The 19,445-nt window shown below is 51.1% G+C and overlaps 1 protein-coding gene across 1 annotated transcript; it reads left to right on the plus strand.

Annotated features, from left to right (window-relative positions):
• The first annotated feature begins 10,061 nt into the window (after positions 1–10,061).
• Positions 10,062–19,180, plus strand: PPP1R1A (protein phosphatase 1 regulatory inhibitor subunit 1A). The gene is made up of 7 exons (XM_024575760.4): positions 10,062–10,325; positions 13,894–13,954; positions 14,959–14,996; positions 15,323–15,386; positions 17,475–17,630; positions 18,434–18,540; positions 19,047–19,180. Exons 1-7 carry the CDS (start codon positions 10,242–10,244, stop codon positions 19,050–19,052), a joined length of 516 nt encoding a protein of 171 aa, XP_024431528.2. The 5' UTR covers positions 10,062–10,241; the 3' UTR covers positions 19,053–19,180.
• The last annotated feature ends 265 nt before the right edge of the window (positions 19,181–19,445 follow it).

Below are 19,445 nucleotides of genomic sequence, written 5' to 3' on the forward strand. Positions count from 1 at the left end.
GAATGAATGAATGAATGAATGAAAGGAATGGTAAAATTAGCTACTCCTTTCCTAGGAAGGAGCAGGTAAGGGACAGAGAAACTAGGGGGTTCACACTGACACTCATGGCGTGGTGAAGAAGGGAGCAGAGCCCTCTCCTCTAAGAGAAAGGGGCACAGGCCAGGGCCTCCCTCCCTCGAAGTGTTTGGAAAGAAAAGATTCTGGGAAGGACTGAGAAGCCTTTACTCAAAGTCCCAGTGCTCTTCCCCAGCCTCTACAGAATTAATGCAGAGGTGAGGAGAAGACCACATTCCCAGAGAACACAGTACAGTATCAGAGGCCCAGACACTGCAGTGGGGAGCTCTGAGGTTACGTCTCAGGAAGGGCTCCTCAACCCATGGACAAGCAGGAGGACCCCAGAATGGGGACTTTCTTTTATTGGGTGTGAGGGAAAGGGCTTAAAGAATACCCCTCACCAGTCCCAAACTTCCTACAGAGGATATGGAGGTTATCACACGGAGGCAGGAGGAGGGACAGGATAGCTTCCTCAGAGCCTCCTGCACACTCTGCCCTCACCCAAAGAGACTGGATAGCGAAAGCCATGGGTGATTTGGCCCTGGACCAGGAGAGACACTGATTCTTTTTCTTTTCTGTCTTTTTTAAATTTTATTTTTATTGTTGACACTATTAGAGATGTCCCCATTTTCTCCCCCTTTCCCACCCCACGCAGCCTCTCTCCTCTGGTCAACACCACCTTGTTGTCTGGTGACACCGATTCTTTCCACTGCCAGCACCCTCTGCCCCGGGGCCCCTCTTCTCCAAGGGCAATCACAGAATCTCCCATTCATAGACTCCAACGCCAGCTTCAGAACAACCCAAAGGATCCCAAAGTGTGACTTAGGAAGGGCCCTCAAAGGTCCAGCTTGGGGGCCAATGCGAGCATCCTCCAGAGAGCTTCCCGGGCACTTCCAGTGACAGAGATCTATGAACACACAATGCAGCCCCTTCCAGGCTTCGGGGGCTCTGGTTGTAAGAGCATTCTGCCCCCCAGCCAGACCAAACCTATCTCCCTCTCACTTGCCTCACTAGTTCAGCCTGGTGGAGCAGAACAGATACGTTGGTGGTTTCCATGTGACAACCTTTGAAACATCTGAAGGCAATTATCATTCTAATAATAAATCGTACCACTTAACAAATGCTTACCAGACACTGTGCTAATCATTTTATGTATATTGTCTCATTCAATACTTGCAACATCTCTAGCATGTAGGAATTATTATTCCCAATCTGTAGATTGGGAAATAAGCTTGAGAATAAAGCAATCAGCCTAGGCTCACTCGGGTATTGGAAGAATCAGGATTTGTTCCAAGGTCGGTCTGACTCCATGCCCTCCCATCCCCTGTTATGTCAAGGTCACCCCACCCCTGATGGAGTCTTCTTCAATGCTAAATAACATCAAAGCCTTCCAGCGTTTCCTCCCTGGGAAGCTCAAGGCTCCCATCTCCCCATTTTCTCCAATAACTTCTAATTTCAGTAAAATCTTCAGTCATCCAGCCTCAGCCCCTCTTCCTGGAGACCGAGGAGTTGAAAAGGAAGCTCTGCTTCTGCTAATAGCAGGAAACAGAGTCTTCCCAAAGTTCCCCCACTAGGCCCCAGGCCCCCCTGACAACCCACCACTTTCTGCTACTCTCCACCTTCCTCGTCATCTGTCAACTTTCTTGTTCCCCGGGAATTGTCAATCTACCTCCCCCTTATTCTCACACCTCTTCTTCCCCAAAATCCTACTCATCCTTTAAAAAAACTCACCAATTCTCCATCCTCCAGGAAGCCTTCTCCAGTTCCTGCTCCTTCCTCACTCTTCCCAAAGCCCTTATTTCTTTCTTTTTCAGCTTTATCAAGATATAGTTGACATATAACATTGTATAAGTTTAAGGTGTGCAACATGATGATTGGATATATGCATGTATTGTGAAATGATTAACAAAATTAGTTTAGTTAGTACATCCATCACCTCACAGTTACAAATTTGGGGGTGGGGGGATGAGAACCTTTAAGATCAACTCTCTTAGAAACTTTCAAATATACAAGATAACCTTGTTGACTATAGTCACGGGCTGTACATTAGGTCCCCAGGACTTATTGCACTTTTGACTGCAAGTTTGTATCTTTTGAACACCTTCACCCATTGCCCCCACCCTGCACCCCTGGCAACCATCAGCCTGCTTTCTGTTTCTAATACAAAGGGTTCAGTACAAAGCCCTTAGTTCTGCCTCTTCCACAGCTGTTGCTATTTTGCATTCATTGTGTCTGTTCACACACCTCCCTCCCTGGCTGCGCTTGTCCAGCACAGAAAGTGTAGCTTTAATTGCCAGGCCCATTACAATGTAGGTGTTTAGTACAATAAGTGGCTGTTACTGTCAAATGCAGACTGACATTTTTGATACTGCAAATGGAAGAACAGTGGTTAGACTGCAGAAAGTCAGAAAGCAGGGCCAACATTAGAGAGCCAGGTGATATAACAGGAGAGCTGAGGCCCTCCCCGTGGCCCAGCACCTGGGCACCAGCTGGTCTCTGCATAATTTAGTTCCAATGAGTCCAAGGAAGGAAACCATTCGAAGCAGGATCTGCTGCCCTCTGGTGACCATTCCGCCTCAGGGCCCTTTGCTTGGTGTCCTGACAGAGAAGTCGACCATATGGATTTAGAGCCTGATGCCCCTCTTTCCTGGCACAGTTTTAACTGTCCCAGATGCTTACATAGCAGAATACTAAAATTAGAATTTCAACTAAGCACCAAGGTACGACAGATGAAATTTCAAAGTAAGGTGCCAAATCATCCTATGAAGCATTTCTAAGGAAATTCTTAACAACTAGTTTCTAACCCCCTCAGCCAGATTGAGGATATAAAAAAGGCAGCATAGTATGGAGAGAAGGGAGACTTTATGAGGAGGAAATGTATGGATGCAGCTGTGCTGTGAGCCCCATCCCCTTTCTCCCAAGAAAGGGGAGAGGGCACGACCCCCTTATAGCAAACCTACTGGATGCTTGTATGGGCCCTTAGAGTCAGGGGCAGAGTGGCCTGGAGCCTGGGTGCCACCCTAAGTTTAGAAGGAGGGAGAAGGACCAAGGAAGGGCTGTGTGGGCAGGCTGGCAGAGCCGGTACTCTGGAACGCCCTGGGCTGCCAGCATTTGCCTGGCAACGAAAGAACTAGCTATATGTCCTGGGAGAGAAACGAGTGTGTCCCCATGTATCCATGGTGGGTGTTTTGCAGTCGGGCTATCTCAAGACAAAGGGACCCCAGCAGCCGAAGGAGGAGGCTCGGGTTTCTGGGACAAGGAAACACAGGTGAATGGGGCTAACAGCAAAGCTCTGAGGGTCCAGGAAGGGGCCTGTGAGAGAGTAGTCACCAGAGGACATCAGAGAGGAAGGAAGGAGGATACTGCTAGTTGAGGGAGTAGGAGGCTGAGTGCCAACCGATGTAAAAACTCACCAACGCCTCCTGTCTGCTCTACACCACCCAGTCAATCTCCCCCGCAACATGCCTCCCTCAGAAGCAGCACCTAAGGGGAGTGGGTGAAGGTTAGGGCTGGGGAGCAGGGGGGAGGGAGGACACCACGCCCCTTTCCACAGCTCCAACTGCAGCAGGAGCCCGCAGGCTGTGGGAGAGTGACATTGAATAGTTTGTTTTGATTCATGTATTGACCTGGTCATTCTAATTACTGAGTTGAGTCGGTCTTTCACCTGACAGTGAGCTGAATAGTTAAAAGGTTTTCCTGGATTTTTACCCAGAAGCAAGGGAAAAAATTACCCCTGATCGATGGCCCAACAAAATATAAAGGATTGTCTCATAACACCAAAAGTCATATAACCAAAATGCAACCTAATTTTTTTATTATATGGCAAATTGTGGTTGTCATATAGTATATAATATACAATATAAAACATATACAATAGTAGATGCAATATATAATATAGTGCAGGTTATACTTCCCCTCCAACTGAACTAAATAAATCACAAGGACCCAGGATTTCCCTTTCCAAGTTCCCTCGGCCTTCTTTCCCCCAACCTAGAACACCCTTGGTCCCATTCCTTCGTCTCTTTACCATCAGTAGCCTCTCTTTAGAGGCCTCCAGAGACCCAGCCCCACCCACCCAGGGTCCTGAGCACTGCCTCCACTTCTTGGGGGAGGGGAGACACACCCCTGGCCTCACGGGCCAGCCCCTGTGCTCACCCTCTCCCAGCCCTCTCAGGCACTCTCACTGTCTGTAGTGGGTCCAATGGTCTCTCCAGACAATTCATGTCCGCCCAGGACCTCAAAACATGACCTTATTTGGAAATAGGGTCTTCGTCAATGTACTTAATTAAGCATCTTGCGCTGAAATTATCCTGGATTTAGGGTGGGTCCTAAATCCAATGACCGACATCTTATCAGAAGAGGAGAGGACACCTGTGAAGGCAGAGGCAGAGACCGGAGTTATTGGGCCACAAACCAAAGAACACTGGGGGCCACCGGGGCTGAGAGAGGCAAAGCAGATTCCCTCCCTAGAGCCTTCAGAAAGAGCACGGCCCTGCTGACACCTTAACCTCAGACTCCTAGCCTCCAGAACCGTGAGAGATAGCAAAGCTCTGTGGGGCCAGAAAGGTGCCCGGGAGATAATAAATTCCTGTTACTGAAGCCACCCAGTTGAGACACTTCATTACAGCAGCCAGAGGAAACTGATACACCTTCTCACCCCCGTCCTTCCAGCCCCAGCAGCAGTCAGTGGCTGACCCCTGGCAAGAGGAACACCAAGGTTTGGGCTGGGGCCCAGCGCCCTCTGCCAAGCCTGGGAGGAGGGTGGGCTGTAACTTTGAAATGACCCCCCTCCACCCACACTCCCCTGCTAAGCAGCCTGGGGAGAAAACCTGGCATCTGCTCCCCCAGCTGCCTACCATCAACAACACGTCCAGAGCTCAGGGGGGCCCTTTGCTCCTACTCCCGGTAACCTACCCTCATCCTGTCCTGTGGCTAGGGAATTTTCCATCCCACCCCCAAGTCAAAGTCATTACATTTAATCATTAACAGGGCGGGTGTTAATTAGCAGGGCAGGGTGATCATCCATGTTGATGAGGATACAGCTGGACATCGAGAACAGCTGCTCAGACAAGGGTGGGGAGGAGCAGAATCTGGCTGAGAAGGGGCAGGGGTGTCTGCCCCCAATTCTGAAAGCTTTGAAATCCCCATTTCTTCATCCCTGATTTTTCCAGAGTCAAAAGAAACATTTGTTAAGATTAATTCTTCCCTATTGATGTCCGTTTTTCAAGTGTTTAATGGGTGCTAGGCCCTGAGCTAGAACCTAGGTTCTTTATGGACATTACCTCATCCCACCCCTCACTGTAATGATAGATAGGCCTGTCATTTACAGGTGAGGAAACTGAGGCTCAGAGAGGTTAAGTGACATCCCCAAGGTCACAGAGCTACTCAGTCGCAGAGTTGGGATTTGAACCCAGGCAGACGGCTCCAGAGCCTGGGTATTTAATCACCCTCCTGGAAGGAGCTAGATGTGGGGGGCAGTGCGCATCTGACCTGTCAGAGGTCCTTCCTTCCTCCTTCTCTGATGTGCCTCATTCTTATAGTACTTCTACTTTTTAAATAATTTATAATTACCTAGACATCGTTTATAATTACTTAATCACCCTATTCCACACTGACCCCTGCTAGGCTATAAGATGCTAGTGGACAGAGGCTGTACCTGTTCTGTGTGCCACTGTATCCCCAATGCTTAACCTGATGCCTGGCACGTGTGACTACCCCATAAGTACTGGTTGGAAGAGTAAATTCAACCTCTTAAAGCGTTGGAGGTGGAAGGAGCTAGCTAGAGGCTGCCAGGGATTGGGTGCCCTAGACCCGTGATGATCGTAAGGTTAAAAACGCATCTCAAGAGGTCATCTGGCCCATGCATCTGCTTCAGTTCAGCCATTGCCCTGCCTTAGGCACCAAATCTGGTGGGAAAGTGTTAACATGGGTTCTAGTCCTTGGGAGAGCTGCTTTCTCTCTCTTCAACTCAGTTTCCCCTCTTGAAGGGGGTGGATTGACTGATTTTTATGTCTCTTCCAACTCTACCAGTTTATGGTTCAAAAAGAGGCGAAGCACTTTGGAAATGAGCATCCCCCCTGTTTGAATCACCAGCTCTGGACCCATTCCCGAGAGTGCCAGATGCAGGGGCGTGCGCACCCAAGCCTGGCAGGATTGCCACGATGGGCTTTTTCATAGGCAAACCAGGCCGTTCACGGTTGGAGGAGGCTGGGCCTTCCAAGTCAGCCCCTGAGAGGCCAGACATCTACTCTAACGGTGCTGCCAGGGCTCACAAGACTTTCTGGAAACTTCTCTTGCAGGGAGAACTTCTAGATGGGCTTTGGAGCCCCAGGGGACATAGACCCTCACCACAGGGTACCCACACCTCCCACACCTGTGTTCCAGATCAAGTTCCACTCCTCACCCGGCCTCCTTCCTTCTTCACTCAGCATGACCCCTACAGATTCTCACTCATTTCCAGAAGAACCAAGCCACTCTGAAGGACAAGTTTCACTTCCCCATGAGGGCTCTCAGAGCAAATGCCACAAGCTCTGCGATGACTCCAAACGAGTTTCCAGGAATGTTGGGTACACTGCAGCAAACTGGTATGAGCATATGGCTTCCCAGGGGGACCACTTGGATGGGCCACTGCTTCTTTGGGTGTGTAAAATCAGTCTTTAGCCTCCCCTCCTTGGAGCTGTGTATGCAGAAAAATGTGCATGCGTGTTGTAGTCAACAAGCAGGAGTTCACCCCTGCCACGTGGGCCAGGCAGGTAGAAATGCAAAGGTAGAGATAAGGGACCAGTCCCCTGGGGTTCTCAGACTTCCTGCCTATGTCGCTGGAGCATCCCAACTCAGAATGACAATATATTAGAACAGGAAGAAACCTATGCAGTCACCTCCCCTCTTTTTACAGATGAGGAAACTGAGACCAGTGTGTGTGCGTTGGGGATGAGAGGGAGTGATTGCCTCAGAGGGGCCCAGACAGTCGGTAGCAGAGGGAGAAATTGAACTCTGGCCTCCCAAATCCCAATCCAGGCAGTGCATCCCAGCATCACCTCTCTACAGGACTTTGCCCTTGAAAAGCAAAAGAAAGATCATACCACCTGCCCTCCTTCCTGGTCGGTTGTAAAGATTAGTGATAACGCAAGAGAAGGCAGGAGAAGGTTCGTAGGGGTGAAGAGGATAGATAAATAAAAGTGGAGAGTGCTGAGAGCAACAGAGAGTCCAGCTCTGAGAGTAGGGGCAGGTGGGAGCCCTTAAGTGACTGCATCACTAAGTCACATTTCTGTAACCTTAAATATTTCATCAACCCAGAAGTGTGCCATGTGGAACAGCTACTGCTCCTCCAGCAGGGGCTGTGACTGCCCTTGCACTGGTGAGCACACCTTGTACAGACAAAAGCAGGCTGGGGGAGGGGCCTGGGACAGGTGGGCTCCAATTCTCACTTGGTCTAGGGATGGCTCCGACAAGAGGCATGAGGTGCTCCGCCCCCCAGCCCTGTCGGTGAGCCACCCACACCTTTTTCCACCCACAAGCCCAACAGACACTCAATCACTCACCCAGCTCTGGGCATAAAAAAGTCAAAACGTCACCCTCACACCTTCACATGACAGCTCACGTGGAGACCCCGGCACCAAAGGCTGCAAGCCAGTCATACACCACCTCCCCGCTACCCATAAACACTTCGCCCCCCACCCCCAGCCTCCTCCAGAAGCCAGCACCAGGAGCTGTCTCTCCTCCCTCGCCCTGCTCTCTCCTCCTCTGCTTCCACCCCAGCACCAGCTGCTCCCAGACCCCTCTTTGCACGCAGGCCCCTATCAGCCATCTTTCCAAGGCCTGAGCTCTCTGGAACCCTCTTCTGACCTACAGCTTTCAGGCCAAAGGGTCTGAGACTCCGGGCTTGAGAAAACAACATGAAGAGTGGTGTGAGACTTTGGGAGGAATTTCCATGACCAGACAGAATTTGAGAGGAAAAAGGGACTATGACAGAGGCCTAGGCAAACTGGATGACAGGGGTAGGGGGCGGGGGGAGGTAGATGGTCTTATGAGAGACTGGTGAGGTCATTCTCCTAATTCTGCTGCCCCTTGAGGAGATAACAAGACAAGGAAAGCAGTACTTATCCACTCATTGAGGTCTCTTTGTGTCAGATACCTTACCTTATACCATACTCAACCCATCAGGTAGGGACTCTTCTGCCCATCGCACAAGTGAGGAAACCGAGACTCAGTAAAGAGAGTCTGAGACCCCAGAGATAGGGGTGTGGGAATTCTGGCTTTACGTTCCAGGGCCCTGATGGAAAGGGGTGGGAGAGAGACAAGTCGGCTATTTAAAGGGCACTTTGGACCCTGCTCTGTGTATGTGTGTTTAGGAGGTGGGTGAGTGGAGGGGTCAGAGCAAATACCTGGGCCCTGTTGGGCCCTTGTATCCCCCACCCCATCCTTTTCTTGGCATCTGGCCCTCACACCCTTCCCTCTGCTGTCACATCTAGGGGGTGGGTAGCAAATGACCAGAAGAAGGGCTAAGAACCCTGATCAGCTGTTTCCCAAGCTGGCCCTGCCACATCAAAGAGAGAGCAAGGGAACCCTGCAAATACAGCCTGGGTGCAGGGGGCCCTGGAGTCCAAATGACATCCAAGCACGGCCAGTTAACAGCAAATGGAGGTCTGGCCAGCCCACTGGGTCCCTATAACTCCAGCATTGCCCTGAGAAAACTGAGATGGGCCTGGCATGTGTAAAGTGATATGGCTGGTGGGGGCAGAGCAGAGGAGGTTATTTTGGGAGGTAACAGGGGAAGGGACCATGTGAAATCCAGGCCAAGGAAGGGCTGCCTGGGAGAGGAGGCAACTGAGGGTTGAGGCTGACCCTTTACAGGAGAGGATGACCAGAGAAGCAGGCATTGGGCTGTATGGAACTTTCCAGGTGCTCGGTTTAAAGCAAAAGAAACAGATATCTGGCCCAGGTCCCTACTGGGCCCCTCCCTCAGAACTCCCTGTCCTTTGTCCCCTCTCCCCGCAGTCCTCTTCCCCCTAGAATGTCCAGCCTGCCCCTCCCCAGGGCCTCAGCACCTCTCTATCTATCCAATGGCCCCCCAGCCCCTGCCACAGTGCCCACAGCTCCTATGAATATTCTATCTCCTTTACTTTCTAGTATTGATTGACATCTTGGTCCTACACCAAAGCAGTAAGTTCTTCTCACAGTCTAACTTCCATTCCTTCAGTTACAGTAGATCATTTCATTATTCTGCCAGTAGTGACAGTGGAAACCCAGGCCATCTGTAAAAAAAAAAGCCACCCCACCAAAGGAGTTCTTCTCTTCATTCCCTAGCATCCTCTTCTTTCACCTGCCTTCCCATCCCATAATTTAGCAAGCAGAAAAAGAAATCTATTTCACAAGCATTATTGGCTCACCATCCCCATTACGCCTTCTGCTGAGTCCCAGATGGTCCTCTCTCTCTGAGTCCTCCGCCCACCGCCAGCAGCACTTTAAGAAGAGGCTTTGGCCTCAGGAGTCCCTCTAAGGTCTTCGGTTCCTCTCCCTGCCGCCCAAGGAACAGCGATCTGGTGCCCAGACCTCACAGCTCCCCTCCAAGTTGCCATCTCCGCTCTCGTGTGTTCTTCTCAAGGGAAAGTCCTTCTTCCTGTCTAGCCTTAATCCTTCCTGCTGCATGCCTAAATCCCCTTTCCTTCTTTTCTCTATGAGACAACTCCCTTTAATATCATAAATTAAATCTTCCTTTCACGTTTGTTGCCTCCCTTCTTGCCGTGCCCCTCCACACTCCCAGCCCTTAAAACCTGTCCAGGCTTGGAGAAGTTCTTGGTAGCCGCTCCCCCACACCCCTCCCTGCCCTGAACTCCGAGGACACCTGCATGCCCGCGGAGCTGTCCACCGCGACCGGCCCCGGCCACACCCCGATGCCCGCCAGCGGGGTGCAGACCCGGGCAGCGGGCGGCGCAGCCACGACGGGGTTAAGGCTCAGGGCTGGGGGAGGGAGGGGGGCCTGAGGGGCGGGTGGGGAGCCAATAGGCGGCCTCAGAGTCCCGGGGGCCGCGAGCTGGGAGCGCGGAGCCGGGAGCCCGGAGCTCAGCGCGCTGGGCTGGGGCCGGGGACCGAACGGAGCGGAGCGGAGAGGCAGCGCGGCCGCCCCAGCCCCGAGTCCCGCCGCCTTCCCGCCAGCTGCAGCGCGGGCCAGCGGCCGCCGCCCAGCTATGGAGCCGGACAACAGCCCCCGGAAAATCCAGTTCACTGTCCCGCTGCTCGAGCCGCACCTTGACCCTGAGGCGGCGGAGCAGGTGCGGAGCAGGGCGGGGCGGCGGGTGACTTGCGGGGCCAAGGACGAGGGATCCCTGGACTGTAGGATCCGAGATCCCCGCTTGGTCCTCCCCTAGCAGTGCGCCACTGAAGGCGGACGCGCCCAGTTTGGGGGTCTGCTATTCCCTCCCCCACCGTCGGAGCCACATGCCCCTGTCTGTGCTTCTCCGACACGGACGGAAGGACGAGCGCCTCCACTCGAAGCTTGTCCCCGCGAGAGTCGCTCCCTGCCTCCCAGCCCTGGGGGAGGGGGCTGCCTAAGGACACGACCCCTCCCTCCTTCGCCACTCCTGCATCCTCCATCCAAATCCCCGACAGAGTTTCAGCGCTTCGTGGGGGAGCAGAAGGGTACTCGCAGCAGCGCGGGAGGGGTGAGCCGAGAGGGCAGGAAATGGAGGGATCCTGGTGGAAAGAAGAGAAATCGCCCTCCTGGGCCTCTCCTAACCAGGGGCGACCCTGCTGGATCCCAGAGAGTGAGGACAAGCAGGGGCTGGGGAATACTGCGAGGCCTGGCTGGGGCTTTGGGAGGAGAGGTGGTCCAGCCAGTCTGCAGGCTGAGGCTCCCCTTTCTGCAAGTCTGGACACGTGGGTCCTTTTTCCCAACTACTGCCTTTTGGAGCAGGGAGTGGGGGTGGCATAAAGAGGATGACACTGGGAAGGCACAGGCGGGGGCTGTAAGGGGCTGGGGTTCAAGTTGAGCAATCGTCAGGGGAGAAGCCCTGTGTTGGCCTTGGCTCAAGGGGTGGGAGTCCAGGGCTGGGGGCCCAGCCTCCTGGCCTAGACTATTTTTAGCTCAGAGCAGCCTGGCAGAGGTGGCAGCAGCGTGTGAGAGTGTGTGAGCAAGTGTGTGTCTCAGGGAGAGTGAGTGTGAGTGGAGAGGGTGACCACCTTGGTCACTACTACAGCCTGTTTGCCAAATATTTGCTGGTTTCCCCATCTCCTTTGTGTCTCCGTCTCTTTGCCTAGATATCCCTCTTCCTAAAGAATATCCATTCCCACAAGGTCAGTTCTTTACTTCCCCCAACTGGCTGCCAGGGCTCTGCTGGGCCTCCCCACCTGAAAAAACACTGTGGCCTCTCAGGAAGGGCTGAGACAATGTTCTTTCTGTTGATCCAACTGTTTGATAGAATCAGGTCTAGATGGGAAGGGAAAGAGAAGGTGCACACTCTCTCTCCCTGTAACTTCAGCTTCCCATGTGGGTAGGGGTTAGGTACCTGCCTCTCCATCCTCTCCCTGGCCTGGGAGAACCACATCTCCAGACCTCCGAGGTGGGATGGTAGAGGGATTGTGGTGAGACTTCAGAGCTCCTGAGGATGAGGAGAGTGGAGAATAAAGAGCACGGGGAGACATCCCTGGGCTCAGGAGAAATGCCTGCAGGCAGGGGACTGGCAAAGGTAACCTCAGACCCAGGAAAAGGGCCCAAGAGTGTGGGCTGCGAAGGCTAGGGATGAGGTTTCAAGCAGAACTGCCTTCCATTGGCACAAACAGGTCTCACTACCTGACACCTGCATCTGTTTGGTGTTAGAGGAGGCAGGTGTAGGTGTGTGCTGGGGGAGGGCAGCTGGTTCAGGGTCTGGGGCAGAGGAGAGGGATGAGGCAGTGCTAAGGAGCCAGAGGGACAAAGAGAACTGGGACTTGAGCCTGCTTTTCTCTAATCTTCAGAAATCCATCTACCAAGCCTGAAATTTTAGCTGCAGTCTAACCTCAGCCCCTCCTGCTGTTACCCAAGTGTGCAGGCAAAAAGCTCCAGTGTGGCAGGAGCTAACAACCCAGACTGACATGAGAGGGCAAAAACCGGTCAGAAGATCCGATCTGGGGAGCACGGAGTGTCAGGAGGTCGGGGTGGGGGGGTCACAACTACCAGGTCCTTGGCATGATTGGTTTGGAAATAAATAAGATGCAAAGGCCCCAGGTGTCCTTGAGAGCTAGGATTTGGGATAAGTGCAAGAAAGAAAAGAGAGCATCTACTCATTTCCTAGTAGTTCAGGTGCCTGGGCCGTGCTTCAGGAAGTCTTACTTTGTTCCCTCACAATTCTCAAGGACACTGAGTGCTTAGAAATCTTGTCCAAGCCTAGGAGATTGGCTAAGGAAGGGACCTGGGCAAGATCACAGAGCCCTGCTGTCCTTTCAAAGGCCCTTTCTGTCACACTTGGAGTCTCCTTCTCAGGCTCCCAAATCCCACTAATCTGTACCCCACCCTCTCCCTGTCTCTTCCACAGCCAGTCCCCACCCCCAGGGCAGGAAAGAAACAGAGAGGAGTTCCCTCCTAAGAGGATGGCCCCCACCCACACACGTGGAGCGCCCATGCTCCCCTGCTGGCACCTGGCACATTTGCACCAGGAATAGCCAGAGACAGACACGGCTAGTGTTTGTGCAGTGCATGTGTGTACGTGTGCACACATACACAGGACTGTTAGTGCCAGGGACTTTGATATGTCACTAAAAACAGATGCCACTGGATTCTCCTGATAAAACATTGCCCTACCTCAACAAACCCCCATCCTATGCAACCCGTTCTTCTTTGAGGAGAATCCTCCTCTGGCTGACACCCCCTCTTGCTATGGCTGGTACCCATTTCCCAGGCATAGAGAAGGGCAGGCATCTTACCACCCTCACCCCCTGTGGTAATAATGCCCCCTGCAGCCCCTTTCAAGTCCCATTAGCCTTCCCTCCCTTCTGCTGCCCTGGAGGGAGCTGCTGAGACTCCAACCCATCTTTCCCCTTACTTCGGAGCCCCTAAACCCTCCAAATAAAGAGCAAAAACTACATGTCCCAAGAGTCTTTGGACCAACTTCAACAACAATCAACTTTATTGGCAGCATGACAAAAGAACAGCAACAGGAAAAGGGTCTCAGAAGCCCAGCAAGTAGCTCTCATATGTTAATTTCTTAAAAGGGGACCCAAAGCCCAGGATAAGATTTTTCTGCTTAGCTTCAAGCGCTGACCAGGCTCCAGCTCATTCACGTTTACCATGACAAGGATTTCCACAGACCATATTTCCTGACAAATCAGAAAGGCAATGTGTCTACGGTTAGGAAGGACATTAGAGAGTGAGGGGCACAGGCCAGGGGAGTGAACATTCAGACCTACCGTCTCTGTGCTGTCTTCCCAGGCTGGGTGGAGGATGGAGGGGTACTCTGCAAGTGCCTGCCCACAAAGGGTTAATGTTTGTTTGGGGGGTGGGCTGGGAGACTGAAGGAAGAGCCTGGTGCCCTCTCAGGTTATTTCTGACCATTGATCCAGGATGGACGGAAGGACAGCGGGCCAGAGATCGATGTGCTAGAGCATATATAGCTGCTGAGTTGGAGACCTGGGGCCAGGACTTGGGGAGAGATGCAGAGACAGAAAGGGGGTAGGAGATGCAGAAAGTGGGGGAGGGCTTTTGGGTCCCAAGCAGAGAGGGGTGGGCCCAAGAAAGTCCACCCTGGGCTAGCGGATTCAGTGTAACATGACATTTTTTGAAGTGTAACTGGCTGACCTGGATTATACTGCTGAGTGGTGTCAGGTGGGGCTTTGATGCTTCCACATGTACTTGACCTCTTTCCTCAGATTCGGAGGCGTCGCCCCACCCCTGCCACCCTCGTGCTGACCAGTGACCAGTCATCCCCAGGTAACCTTTGGGATGGCCTGCTGAGGGGAGTGGGGGCTACTGAGGACGGCTGGGTCTGGTGAGAGAAGGTGCACTTGGTAGAAGAAGCGCAGATCTAAGAGGTCAGAGATCTCAACCCTGGAGGCAGAAAAGTGGTGGCTAGATTAGCAGGAGGATTTCCTTTGCTCTGGGAAGAAGAGCAGTGCTGGGAAGGGGAGGGAGACCGCCCGGTTCCTAAGCCCCCCAGGAACTGGGGTGGTCAAGTGAGTGCTGGTTGCTTCGCAACAGCCTTCCAGGTTTCTCCCGGATGCTGCAGCCCCCACCCCCAGAGGCAGTGACAGCTGTGGGGGAGGGACAGCCTCCATCAGCTATCTTCACAGCCCCCAGAGGGGGATGGGAAGGTTAGAAAAAGCTCAGGGAGCAGCTGGCATTCTGGTGACCAGTGTCCCCATCAAGGTCTGGGGAGGACCAAGGTCTCAGAGAATGTCATGGGGAGCGTGACGGGAGAGTGGAAGCAAGGTGGTCATGCTAATAAGCTAGATGGGAGTTCAGGATGCCCGTATCTCCAGCTTTCCTCCAACTACTGAAAACGATTGTACCTTTCTGGCCCCTGCACAGGATAAATTTGGTATTGTTTTTCCAATGTTCCCTCCTTGCAGGGTTCAGATCTGGACCTGGGGTGGGGGAATTGGATGGAAGGAGAAAGAGATATGGATACTTCAGAGGGAAGTGCAAAGGGACCACAGATCCTGGAACCTCCAGGTCTGAGGCAAGGATGTAGACACAGACAAACCTGCAGAGCCAAGGGCCAAATTAGATGCAGGGGTAAAGCCAGCCAGGAGAACAGGAGGAAGCTGGAAGGAGTAGGTCTGGGGCAGCCACCAGGGCTAACTTCCTAGAGGCAGGTGTGAGGGACAGGTCAGGAAGGAGCTGATTGCAGAGGCTCCTCCCCTTGGAATTCAGCTTTGTGGGGACCCTCTGGGTTCCCTATCCTCATCACTTTCTCCTTTCCTTGTTCCCCTCAGAGATAGATGAAGACCGGATCCCCAACCCCCTACTCAAGGTGAGCTGGCCCCTCCCACTCATCCCAGCCCAGGGAATCCACAGACTCATTGGGGGATTAGTCCTCAGAACCCTCCATCTGCAGAACCTTTGACTCCCTCTTCCCTGCACCCTCAAACATGCATGAGTGGACATACATGCATGTTTCCCCCAACATTCCCCACACTCATTCTCCTTGCTCACCATTGCAGGGGGGTTGGAGAAGCAGAAATATTCTTCCCCTGCTTTCCAAACTCCACGCCTACCCCCGACTGCAATCCAAAAGCATGACAAGGCAGAGGAGGCAGGTGAGAGGGCTAGCACCCACTTGTGTTCTGTCCTTCACAGTCCACTTTGGCCATGTCTCCACGGCAACGGAAGAAAGTGACGAGGACCACTCCTACAATGAAAGGTTTGGAAGATCCTTCCCATCTCTTCCCCTCTATGCCTGAGGTTGAGCATTTGACCTAATGACCCCTTTGGAAGGAACCCTTGGGAAGTCGTTGTCTGTCTGTATTACAGTGGGATTGTTGCTGGACAAACTGGAGCTGGATTCCAGCTCTGCCTCCTGACTAGCTGGGCAGCCTTGGGGAACCTGCTTAGCCTACAAAGCCCCAAATACTACCCCACTATGGCAGTTAAGTTAAAGAACATATATGAACTCACCCATTATAGTGTGTAGCACAGAAAAAGTATTCAAATTTTTTTTCAATTACAGTTGACATGCAATATTGGCTTCAGGTGTACAGCATAGTGGTTAAACATTTCTGTAATTTACAAAGCGATCCCCTTGATAAGCCCAGTACCCCTGGCACCACAATATTATTTAGTTATCACAATATTATTGACTGTATTCCCTATGCTGCACTTCACATCCTGGGGACTGTTTTGTAACTACCAGTTTGTACTTCTTGATCTTCACCTTTTTCACCCATCCCTCAACCCCCCTCCCATCTGGCAACCATCAGTGTGTTCTCTATAAGTCTATTTCTATTTTGTTTGTTTATTTGTTCTTTAGATTCTGCATATAAGTGAAATCATGTGGTATTTGTCTTTATCTGTCTGACTTACTTCACCTAGCATAATACCCTTTAGGTCCATCCATGTTGTCACAAATGGTAAGATTTCATTCTTTTTCGTGGCCAAGCAATATTCCATTGTGTATTTGTACCACATCTTCTTTATCCAATCATCTATTGCTGGGCACTTAAGTTACATCCATATCTTGGTGATTGTAAATAATGCTGCAATGAACAAAGGGGTATGTATCTCTTTTCAAATTAGTGTTTTGGATTTCTTCAGATAAAGAGCCAGAAGTGAAATCTCTGGATCATAAGCCAGTTTCATTTTTAATTCTTTGAAGACCTTCCATACCGTTTCCCACAGTGGCTACACCACTCCGCATTCCCACCAACAGTGCACAAAGGTTCCCTTTTACCCACATCCTTGCCAACACTCACTGTTGATTTATTGATGGCAGCCATTCTGACAGGTGCGAGGTGATATCTCATTGTGGTATTAATTTACATTTCTCGGATGATTAGTGACATTGAGCATCTTTTCATGTGTCTGTTGGCCACCTGCATGTCCTCTTTGGAGAAGTGTCTATTCAGGTCCTCTGCCCATTTTTTAATTGGATTGTTTGAGGAGGGTGTTTAGTTGTATGAGCTCTTTATAAATTTTGGTTATTAACCCTTTATTGGATGTATTATTGGTGACTATCTTCCTCTATCCAGTAGGTTGTCTTTTCATTCTGTTGATGTTTTCCTTTGCTGTGCAAAAACTTTTGAGTTTGATGTAGTCCCATTTGTTTATTTTTTCTTTTGTTTCTCTTGCCCAAGGAGATATTATTAAGAGCAATATCCGAGAGTGTACTGCCTTTGTTGTCTTCTAGTTTTATGGTTTTGGGTCTTACATTTAAGTCCGTAATCCATTTGAGTTTATTCTTGTGTGTGGTGTAAGAAGGTGGTCTAGTGTCCTTTTGTTTTGTGTACATCTGTCCAGTTTCCCCAACATCATTTGTGAAATAGACTGTCTTTCCCCACTGTATGTTCTTGCCTCCTTTGTCATATATTATTTGGCCATATAGATGTGGGTTTATTTCTGGGCTCTCCATTTTGTTCCATTGGTCTGTGTGTCTGCTTTTATGGCAGCACCATGCTGTTTTGATTTCCAATATTTCCTGACTCTAACCTGAGTCTTTTCTCCTGCCCCCAAAGGAGACCAAGTATCCCAGCAAGTTAGGATGATCTTTTGTTCTAAAAGGCTCTTCCCTGCACCTTTTTTTTACCTTTGAAGGAAATATGTTTTATTGTCTAGCTTTAGTCCCTCCTAATTGCCTAGCAAATGTCCCTCCTTGTTGAAGTCTCAGGGGATGGGAAAGTCAAACCACACTGGCAGTGTGTGATGGCCATTTGCTGGGGCTGTGGAAGTTGAGGGTCCACAGAGGATGCTCTGGGCAACCATGTCCACTGTTCCCTCCCTTTCTCTGTGCCCCCAGAGCTCCAGATGATGGTTGAACATCACCTGGGGCAACAGCAGCAGGGAGAGGAGCCTGAGGGAGCCGCTGAGAGCACAGGGACCCAGGAGACCTGCCCATCTGGGATCACAGACACAGAAGCGGAGTCCAGGCTGGGCGCCTCTGAGAAAGCACAAAGTACGTTCAGGCTGGGGAGGGGCCAGCCCAGGAGAAGGCAAGCCCTACTATTGTGGGGAGGGGTCTAGTAGCAGCCAGGAACTGTCTTCAGAATATGGATATATCTGCATGGATTGCATATATTGGCATCTCTTCACCTTTCCTTACTGAATGACCCCAACCCCTCCCAACTGGGCTTCAGAGCTCCCTGATGGGAACAGCACTCACAGGCTGGAAGCCCCGCTCTGCCCCTTTCCCAGCCCAGAGGCCTTGAGCAACTTACTGAACCTCACTCTATAAAATCATAATGACGGTGCCTATTTCATTGGGTTGTTTGTGAAAATTAAATGAGACTGCGCAATAGCTGACACATACAAAGCATGTAATAAATGGAAACTGCTGGGGTGCTGTTAATACACGTCCACAGTCCCTTGTCCCAATTATTCCAGAAGTCAGAATTTTTCCAATTTTATGAAGATGATACAGTATGTATAGTGTATATTACATCATGCCCCCGCAGAGCACCCTGTAATCAAACACATTAATATTTCTACAGTGAAATGAATTGTCCCACTAAGTGGGATAAATAGACTATAAATAGCTTCCTATCAGTTCAGGTTAGATTTAGCCACATGTTGAGATTGTACCCAAATTTTAAAATCAGAGAAAACCCTGTTGGTCTTGCCCCATTGCCCCAGATAGGTCTTGGCTCCTCTCAGGGGTCATTGGAGTATGGGATGGGGATGAGCAGACGCACTGCCCTCTCTACAAGCCCTCATGAATATCCCCTCTCCCTCCCACCCACCCCCATTTTCCCTCCTTAGAGCCTGCAGAATCCACCCCAAAAACACGGAAGAGGGACAGTGAGAAACCCAGCACAGAGGAACCCTCAACCCATATACCACCATTGGATTCCCAGGGAGCCAAGTCGGTAAGCCACCAGGGCTGCACTGCAGGTCTGCTGGGGAGCAGGCTGTGTGGATAAAGGCGAGGGCTAAGATCTGGAGTCAGGGAAAGGAGAACAAAATACCAGCCTTGGTCACTGAAGAGCTATTCTCTATTGCAAGAGGATGTAAAAAAGAGAAGCTACAGCAGGAGGGACTGAGGTTAGACTCTGTGTTAGGACTTCTGGCTCCTGGAATAGACCATGGGTTTTCTGATAAAGGGCATTTGCAACCCATAGGAATCCTCACCTGTCCAGGCAAGAGTAAGCAGCGGTTTTGTCTGGAGTAGAAGCATTGATAAAACAACCTTACGAGCTTTGATTTTACAGTCTTCCCTTCCTGTGTAGACTGGACAAGGGGTGGGAACTGGTGTCAGACAACAGAAGTCAGATGCTTGACTAACAGGCTAGTTGGGCAGACCAGCAAGGGAGGGGACAACAGGCCCTCTGGCCTCTCACTCACCCTCTCTTTTCTGTCTCCTTTCCCACAACAGGTCTGAGAGTGAAGGGGATATCCTGGATTCAAGACTGCAGTTGGAAGTGTGTGGACACTGGATTTGTTTCTTATTTCTCCACTTTTAGGGGAAAATCTCTTGTTTTTAAAAAGTGATAAATTTGGTGTTAGGTCCTTGGCATTTTCCTTCTTTCCCGACTTGGAGAATTATTTCTCCCTCCTTTCTTGTCCTGCCCTCTCTACAGCCCTGTACCCTTCTGCCTAGCTGCCTCTGGAAGGGAGAAAATAGGGAAGCTGCACAGACTTGAGAACAGGGTTCTTCTACAACCCTGCCCTTACTTGCTGCAGAAAGGGAGATGGGAGTCAGATAGATGGAAGGACTAACTTCCAAGGTACCAAGAAGAAAGAATGGCCCCAGGTTCTCTTTTCCTGTTGAAGA

This window comes from Desmodus rotundus, chromosome 3, assembly GCF_022682495.2.
Source record: "Desmodus rotundus isolate HL8 chromosome 3, HLdesRot8A.1, whole genome shotgun sequence".
Taxonomy (NCBI): Eukaryota; Metazoa; Chordata; class Mammalia; order Chiroptera; family Phyllostomidae; genus Desmodus; species Desmodus rotundus.